At 35.2% G+C, this 9,831-nt stretch overlaps 1 protein-coding gene across 1 annotated transcript; it reads right to left on the reverse strand.

Moving 5' to 3' along the window:
• Positions 1-6,877: 6,877 nt before the first annotated feature.
• LOC131857919 (uncharacterized) lies at positions 6,878-9,579 on the reverse strand. Its single transcript, XM_059210708.1, has 2 exons — positions 9,400-9,579; positions 6,878-7,021 (listed from the first exon to the last, which is right to left on the reverse strand). Exons 1-2 carry the CDS (start codon positions 9,577-9,579, stop codon positions 6,878-6,880), a joined length of 324 nt encoding a protein of 107 aa, XP_059066691.1.
• Between the last annotated feature and the right edge of the window lie 252 nt (positions 9,580-9,831).

The following is a 9,831-nucleotide window of genomic DNA, read 5'->3' on the forward strand; positions in this document are numbered from 1 at the left end:
TTTGCTAGTCCTTTTCTTTTTATTGAAAACCTACACATAACATTTTTGGTTTCATTTTTTATCCATTCACTAAAATTTAAAATAAATATATTTATATTCTAGACCATATTCTACACATTAAAACTAAAAATAAAATTGATTAGTTTCTAATAATTTAGGTAGAGCACATTTCATTTTTCATTTTTCAAGATGTACCCACTTTGGAAATTAGTAAACTACCATATATTCATCAAAATTTTAATAGAAAAATTAAGTATAAACTACATGGTGTGGCTAATTTTTCATTGAAGTAATATTTGAAATGCTAAAAAAAGTTTAAATTTTAAGCAAGCACACTAAATATTGTATTATTTTTTTTGGACACAAATAAGAGAACTTTGTGTGCTCCCCCTATTTTAACTCCTTAGTATTCACCATTTTTCAAAAGTAGATTAGAAAGTACATCCAGATTACTATGACTCTTGTTCTTTTCATGTCTTCAAATTTTGAGTAACCATCTTCAAATTCTCATACATGATCGATTTGTCATTATTTCAAAAGATAGTGACCCCTTAAGACTATCTTTCATCTTCTATGTCCATGCACTTAGCCACCTACCACCTTGCACATTAAGAGTTTCATTAATGTATAGAGTGATGATGTAGCTTCCTATGGGATTCCACTTAGCATTGACATTCAAATCAATTATTTTAAAGTTAAACCATGTGTACTTCTTGGAGAGTGTGCCATAAGGATTCCAATTACCACCTTTAATATGGTAATTAGGGTTTACAACCCAAAGGGGCTCTTATCCATGCTTTATAGGGATCATTATAGGTCATAAAGGTCCTCCACACCTTCCATGAACATTGCCACACAAGAGGACACTATTTTTGGCTCAATACAATAGAAAATAATGCTCAACAAGTACAAGAATATAATTGTGTTCACTTTTTTGAAGAGATTTTCTTTAGGAACTTTCTCTTTCTTGGGACGGGACCATGGCACTAGGCTCCATAGTCCAAACCAAATGGGCCCATTTTTTAACCCTCTAACGGTCAAAAAATATTGAGCAAGAATTTATTTTTGATGTCAGCCTTCTTCATAATTTTCAATATGTCTCATGAGGATAGGTATAAAAGGAAGTCTTATCCCCTCATTTGAAACATCTTTCATCTTTCCACAAGTTTCCAATTACAATTCCTCAAGAGAAATTCAGATTCGAGTGACCAATCAATCAAGCATCATTAGAGAATTCAAGGAAAGGTCAAGTATTCAAATTTCAAGCATTCAAGATGGCATCCATGATCAAGATATTATGAAGACATCCATGAATTATTACATGACAACATCAACCTTTTTATAAAGACTTCAAGGCAAATAAAATTCATAAAGAAGGTATAACATTTCAATTCAACATTATATTTCCATATCCAACATTTTCTTATTTCATCATAGGGTTCATTCCAAACCTAGGGTTTGACCTAGGCAAACCCTTATCAACCCAACAACTTTTTTTCTCTCTTGTGTGTGTAGGTGGCAGGCTATGAACAGAAGAAATATAGATCTAGAAAGTACAAACTGAGATGAATTGAACTAGATTTTAAGAACCAAAAAACCCTGTACATTAGCGATTGACAAACAATTTTCGATGTTTTTCTAACAAAATTTTAGGAGATTATGAGTGACATTCTGATCCTGAAACTCTTTTTGATAGTTGAATCTAGAGCTCAAATTTTAGATGTAGGTTACTCTCTGCTTCATATTTCCAAATCTATACTCATTTCTTGCATATATATTCTGAAACTACCTATTCATACTGAGTTCTCTCAAATTTGCAACATTAGCCCTAGTTCTTACATTTATATTATTTCATATCCAAATATATAATTTTTGACTAAAATAGTAAAGTGAATTCAAATTTGTCCTCGGCCCTTTCTAATAGGTTTGGGTTTGATCCTATTGGATTCATTCTCCTTAATGTTGTGTGCGATAAATGGGTTTGATTCATAGTTTGCATGCATAGATTAGTGAACCCTATTTTTCATTATTAAACATTTTTGTGAATCTGACTTGTCCATTGCATAATTTCTTATTTATATGCTCAAATCTAATTATTATTGCACAACATTTTCACATTTAGAAGCATTAATTATTCAATTGGGTTGTTAATTGGTCATTCTAAATTGGGAAATTTGCATTGTTCAATTATTTTTCTTGCATTATCAATTGTATGAGAGGCATTGTGGGTACAAATCCATTTCATTAGCCTTGCCCCTCTTTTTGTATGATTTTTATGACCCTTTGCCTTGAAACCAATATCCCAAGGACAAGAATTTATAGACTTATGGCTTCCTAAATTTTAAATACTAATGGTATTAGACCTAAGTTGACTAACCTATTCCATCGGAACTTGGGTGAATCCTCTATTTCTACACAAGATGGGAGGTCATCTTGCACACATTTGCGGTGTTGTTTCTTCCCAAGGGGAGAAATGTTGTCCAACATTCATGGATCATCTTCAATATCCAATGTCAAGAATCTACTAGCACGAAAGGTATGATCTTGAGGGGAGGTTGCATGGTTTTTATTCTCATGCAAGTTTTGGGAGGAAGCATTTCCTCACATCGAGTTCATTACTTCACATTTTTGGTCGAGTCACATGAACTTCTCATCTTTTCTTTCCTAAGGAGAATATTATTGTACTTGTATTAGAAGTAATCCTTGGGAGATCATTATGAGTCCTTCCTTTTATCACTTATCTCCTTTCACTTATACATTTCATTTCATGCATTGTTTCCCTTTTAGATAGGGGCTTTGTTTCCATTGGATTTTCTCCTTTGCTTTGTAAGAAATTTGTACATGAGTACCTAACATGGCCTAATAGTTTAGACTCATCATCATTCATACATTACTCCCTAAGTTGCACTTAAAAGGGGTGTTAGTGTAAATAGAGTCATTATACACCTAGTTAGCTAATCACCTTTCTAGGATTGACCTATTCACACCTAGCTTAATTTTACGTAAGCTTTTCCATACTTTCATATCACCTCATGTGTTTGAGACATGTGTCCTCGCCTTCTGAGACACTTATTGCATTTATATTTGACACTTGCTCACACAATTGTCAAGTGATCTCACAAGTGTTTCATCTTTGGAGGGGTATTCAAAGTTTCACTCCTACCTTCTCAACTCCTTATTCTTGCTATATATGCAAGATTGATCATTGTATTATAAACTTTTTGTATTATATAATAGATATCATATTGTTCTTATCATTTCATTAGTGGAAATTGTAGCGTCCTAAATTGTACTCCCTTATAGTTTTGTCTTCATTCGGGCCCTCACCTTGGCATTCATCCCTTGAGGCCTGATTGGAGCTCTAATTCTACTCGCACCATGCACCAAACTTAATATTTTCAACATCTACACTTCTTCCCCCAAAATTTTGAGTCCCTATTTGGTCAGGACCACAACACCCATCCCTTCATCCTAAGGGACCAAAGTGCCCTCGCTCTAGTCCTCCCAATTAGGGCCCATTTTGGGGCCTCACAATGGTAACTTGAAATGAGCGGGAATCTAGATCCCGTGTCGGCTCATATCAGAAAATCAAATTTTTTTTCAACCAAGAATGTATAAAAGGAGGTTTGCCCCTCTCATTTTGATTACATTCAATCAATCCAACATCTAATCAATCAATAATTCATTCAAATTCAACAGAGCAAGAAATCAATCTTCTTTCAAGCGTTGGAGCAGAAGTAAAGTCAAGATTCAATCATTGGAGATGACATTCATGATCTATGTTTTATGAAGAGTACATGAAACCCTAATTAATTGTGAAGACAAACAAAACTTCATAAAAAGTTATATCATTAGTGTTTTAGATACTTTTCGCATTTCCCTCAAAAGGAAATCATTTCCATTACAACAATTCATTTACATTTCAATTCTATTTCATGGTTAATTCCAAAACCAGGATTTGACCTAAGGAAAACCCCTACTCCCAACAAATTTCCTTTCTCTACTATGTGTAGGAACATGTACAGAGGTTTAATTTTCAGGAACAACATTATTCACAAAGACGAACAGGTTCCCTTTTGGACGGTGAAAAGTTTGGAGGACCACAGCAACCGGCACTCCGATCCCGACAATTTAGGTCGACCTTTTGGGAACAGATTCAAACATTCACATATTGCTCAGATCTAGGTTCATGGATCCGTTTGATGATTGTAGCCCACTGTTTATGCATAATTGCTTCAATTCCAGTGCACATTTACCCTAATTTCAGCATTATTAATCAAATCAATTCAATTTAAAGGGAAAGAAGAGACATATCTAAAACCCCTCGAATTTGATCAGAATCTTGGTCTTTTAGGCTTAGATCTATCGAATTCCATCTTTCCCTAGTGTAAAGGTCCTTAAGCAAAACTTAGGTGTTTTACTACATCATTGGGTGAAACCCTAATTTTTACCTTCTATAAAAATTTGTTTTTGTGCTTCATATTCTTGACTTACTCAAACAATTATAATGTTTTTCAATATCTGAACCTACAATGTAATTGTCTTTATAGAACCTTGGTTGCACTTTTTGTTCCCTCAATGATGTCACTCACATTTTTAAGGTTTCAAGATTTTTTAATTAGTTATAATAAATAGTTTACTTTTGTGCCCACTATTACTAATTTTAAAGAAAAGACTTTGATACTTTTTAAATTTAGTTATTTTTGTGTTTTGGCTATTACCTTTGAAAGACAACATATCTCAATATTGACAAGTTAAATAAATTGTCAACATTCTAATATATAGTATTGTTCATTACCTTATAAATGCAACATATCTCAATAGCTAATTTAGTTGGACCTTTTCTAATTCACATGTGAAAAATCACATTAGTATGCAATGTTATATATGTTGAAAAATGTCTTAATGACTAGAAAATTCAATGTGGACTCTACAACAAGTAGTTTCATGTGTGATTTATTTGACATGAAAAGTTTTTCCATTTCAAAATATCTTTCGCTAATTTTTATTTGAGGATACCTTACTACAAATTTTTTTTAAAATATGGTTGAGTCATTTACAAAAAATATTTTTAATCTAGCTCACAATTTTGACAATCAATTCTCTTTTTTACATTTCTTTGATTAGGTGAAACTCTTGTGTTAATTTTAGAATTATTTAATTAAGAATTTTAATGTTTCAACTATGGCTTTATCTTTTTTGTTGAAATCTACAAGAGAATTCTTGTATTTCATTGACATTTGGGTCTTCAACTCTTTCATTGCCGCTCCATGGATTTCATTAACATTTTATTTATTTTTAGTGTTTGAATTTTTTTCCCTTATTAGAAGAGATTTTCTTGTTTGATTACTTATTATAGTTGATGTAATTATATGTTTGGTAACATTGATATTTTTTTTGTGAGGTCAAACCCACTTTTTCATATTCATCAATTAGATTTTTTATAATAGATTTTTCACTATTAGTATTTTATTTTATTTTTATTTTTTTTGGTCGGTAATAGTTGTATTTTATTGCTTCATAGTAATAAAAATGATGACATAAAGTATATATCTGAGATTTCTGATCTGCAAAACAGCCCATCTTTGGAAATTACCCGTACAATCATCATCACTGAAAGACCCTCTACACTTGAACAGACTAAGGAACGTCCTTAAAAACCAGACCCATCACACTGAGTAAAATTTAATTAACTCCTTAAATCTGGGGAAACCAAAAAACCCAGCCACCAGCAGTAAAAAATACCCATTAAAAACACCATCTTGCACAAAAGACCTATTCCAGTTTATAACCACAATACTAACTAAAAACTGTAAAACTTTTATAACAAGAGGTGGTCGCTTATCAACATCTAAACTATAGACTATGAAAAAAATTTGCATTGTCTAAACAATTCCAGCACCTTCAGCAAAGATTGCACCAGTCACTCACCTTCGCCCGATCTTAGTTCGCTTGCCTCTAAGAATTTCCTTCGGCCATGCTCGTGTCAAATCATTATCTTATCTTTGATGGCGTAAAATAATCCCTTTGAGCCTCTCCCAGGCCTGCACTCTTTCCAGCTCATAAGCCTCATTGTCCACCTTCCCAACCCACCTGACAAAGGAAACAATGCCAAATTCATCTGCATCCCTTACATCCTCAAAGCCTTTTGAATAATCCAGACCTACTCCAGGCACAACCCACTCCAAAATGGAGTCCAAGCCTTCTAACATCTCTTCTTCAAAAATAGAGGTGACTGCCCATTTAACCATCTCTATGTCTTCCCCAATCTCTAGTCTCCAGGCGATGATCATGGATATTATATCCAAATTAACTTTCCACCACATTGAGTTCTCTATAAAATAAGGCCCCAAGACCCCTAAGACGGCATTGACAACCTCACCTTCCTTGAAACGCAACAATCCATGCATTCTTTCTTTACTTACAAATCCCTTGAACCCCTTCTACTGTTTTCTTGTGCTCACTGTAAAATTCGCTTCCATGATTTTTAAAATAGCCAATACACTACCACTTCTCCTCCTCATGAACCAGTTTTAACACATAAAAGATACCACTAAACTCTTTATAACGTGAGCCACGCGACATTCATCACCTTAAATGCCATCCACAACTAGAACTACGAATCTAACATGCCACCCTGCAAAGCATGCCATTACAATTCCCATCGTCCTTGGAGATTTCACATAAAAAATGCCAACCACCTTAACATGCTCGTAAATACTTTTGGAGGATTTGGAATGAAGTGTCCTAAGAAAAATCGTGCACTCAACATCATTAAAAATATGGTACAAACCAAAATGTCATCATTCCCAACTTTAAGGTCCAATCGGAAGTGGGTCGTCCTTCCAACTCATTTGGGAAACATCGCCACCACTTTTCACAAAAAGGTTGCACGTTTAACACTACATGATGACATCATCTGCCGATCACCACACAACCACCATCCAAATATTAATCGTTGCATAATCACATCATCCAATATAAAATCTCCATGAAAATCTTCAATTCTTGATTGGCCTTCCTGCTCAAAGGATAAAGCCTATTTAGAAAGTCTATCTGCAGTCTGGTTTCCATCTCTATGAATGTGACTTATTTTAAAATTATCAAAAAAAATTATATCTTCAATGATCAGAGCAATAAACCCTTGTAAATGTCAGGCTCTAATTTCTCCATTCATGATGGCCTGAATTATGATCAGACAGTCCCCTTCCAAATGAAGATTTTGGACACCTTGACTTCTGGCCATTCTAACGACTAAAAGAGCAGCATGAGCTTCTGCCTCATTATTTGTGCACCTCATTAATCTTTTTGCTCCACACTTGATTAGGTCCCCAGATTCATCACTAATAACAAACGTTACCCCTGCTACATTTCTACTTGCTTGTGCAACCCCATCAAAATTTGCCTTGAATCAACCCTTATCAAGAGGATTCCAACAAACACCCTAGACCTTCTTATTTTTACTCCTGTTACTAGACCATGAACCATGTCTTATTTTGATTCCAGGCCAAACTCTTTGTATTCTACTATCCATTAAGGTAAAAGGGGATGCCAGTGTTAGGGATTGTGAGGCTTCCGCACCAACAACTTCTTCAATAGCCCGATTGATTCTGCCTAGTAACCTTCTAACATCCTCTGCTTTGTCCTAAAAAATTCTACAGTTACGCTTCTTCCAAATCTCCCATCTGACTAAAGAGGGGCTAATACGCCACACACTTGAAAGAGTCGACTTACTTGGTTGTCTTGGCCAACTTTCAAAGACCTCTTTGAGGGTGGACTGAAGAGGGCCTTCCAGTTTAATTTATCATGAAGATCTAACCAACACCTCGCAGCCACATCACAACTCGGTAATAAATGATCCATTGATTCCTCTGACTTGTTACACATCACACATTTAAAAGGTCCCATAAACGCAAGTCATTTCCTTCTCTCCCCTATCAGAATTCTACCTTTTACCGCTAACCATGCAAAAGCACCATCTTTTGGAAGGTAATCTTTGCTCCAAAACAAATCCCAAAACCTAGAATGAACCTCCTCCTTGCCTTCCAATTATTGATAACCTAGTTTAACTGAGTAATTCCCATCCCGAGCACCATACCAAATCACCCTATCCTCTGATCATGTGAGAAAAATCCTCCTCTGATCCAAAACATTCATGAGACGTCGTTGAGACTGATCTGAGAGACTTGTTGTCGACAAATCTTTCCACACCCATTCCTTTTCAAAGTTCCCTTCTATAGTCTTTTTCACGATCACCCCAAATGAGCACCAGATGATCCTTAATTGCAGAGAAATTTGCATTGTCTTTGAAGGCTGAAAACCCTGCCCAAGAGTCATCCCAAAACTTAGCTTTCGATCCTTTACCAATCTGCCAAGATAGATGATCAGTGACCACCCCTTTGCAGCCTACTATGAAATTCCATATAGCCAACCCTTTAGGAGGGTTACAAATTGTGAAAAATTTATGATCTTCTAAGGAGTCCAAATACTTAGCTCACAAAACTTTTACCCACATTTGGTCTGGATTAGTATAGATATTCCAAACCAACTTAGCCCCTAGAGCTATATTCATCTTGTGTTAATCTCTCAAACCTGCACCACCCTTAAACTTTGCTTGACAAACTTTATCCCATGCCAATAAAGAGATTTTATCTTGATCATTTGCTCCATTCCAAAAGAAATTTTTCATTCTTTGTTGAATCACACTAGTCACCTTTTTCCGGAATCTTTAGACACGTCATTGAGAAGATAGGAATTGCAAATACAATTGATCTTAACATTAGTATCCTTCCAACTAAAGTAAGCCATCTACTTTTCCATCCATCCATTTTATTAAGACAACAATCAATTAGATTTTTCCATAAATCATACTTGTTCGCACCACCAAAGAAAGGGATGCCTAAATATTTAGTGGGAAGGTTTCCCATCTTCATGCCCAAAATTCTACAAATCTCCCTTTGTTTACACAGTTTAGTGTTAAAAAGGAAATTTTCTGATTTAAACCAATTAACCCACTATCCTGAAGCATTTTCATAGGCATCCAAAGCTCCCTTGATAACTCGAGCTTCCCTAGCTGACGCATCACCCGCCAGGAATGTGTCATCTGCAAATTGCAAGTGGGTTAGGGGATTCACACCTTCTACAATTTGAACACCTTTCCATAACCCTTCGCTCCACTTCTTAGAGATTAGTCTCCTTAGTACCTCTGCCATTATGATGAAAAGAAAGGGGGAGAGAGGGTCTCCTTGCCGAAAACCTTTCTTGGACTAAAAAACCCCGAGGGCTACCATTTACAATAACAGAGAAACGAGGGGAGTTGATTCAACTATGCACCCAAGCGATTCAATCCTTACTAAAACCAAATTTCGAGAGGACTTGCACAAGAAAGTTCCTATTTACCTCATCATAAGCTTTCCTTATATCCACCTTGACCATCATCTTTTCTGTCATTGCCATCCGAATAGAGTGAACAGCTTCATGTGCAAGAATTATACCTTCATAAATTGATCTACCAGGGGAAAATCCACTTTGTTCACTTGATATCACTGATTCCAGAACAAGTTTTAATCTATTTCCCATTACTTTGGATATCACCTTGTATATGATGTTACATAAAGAGATCGGACAAAAATCATCAAAGGATGTGTAATCCACCTTCTTTGAAATCAACGCAATAAAAGTGTTATTGAAATCCTTTAAAACAAAGCCCCCTTTCTTAATTCCTCCACCACATCCAAGATATCATTTGCAAGAATTTCCCAAAAAAATTGATAAAATAGGGCAAGGAAGCCATCTGGCCCTGGGAATTTGTCTGACCCTAGCCCAAAAACT

This window comes from Cryptomeria japonica, chromosome 1 (genome assembly GCF_030272615.1).
Source record: "Cryptomeria japonica chromosome 1, Sugi_1.0, whole genome shotgun sequence".
Classification (NCBI taxonomy): Eukaryota; Viridiplantae; Streptophyta; class Pinopsida; order Cupressales; family Cupressaceae; genus Cryptomeria; species Cryptomeria japonica.

What these genes read in the sequence shown, in the direction of transcription:
- LOC131857919 (XM_059210708.1), bottom strand. Translation starts at nt 9,579, where the DNA reads ATGGGAAATAGATTAAAACTTGTTCTGGAATCAGTGATATCAAGTGAA. An exon ending in TAAGGAAAGCTTATGATGAG is followed by an intron (nt 7,022 to 9,399) that starts GTAAATAGGAAC and finishes TCCTTTGAGCAG; the next exon opens with GAAGGCCAATCAAGAATTGA.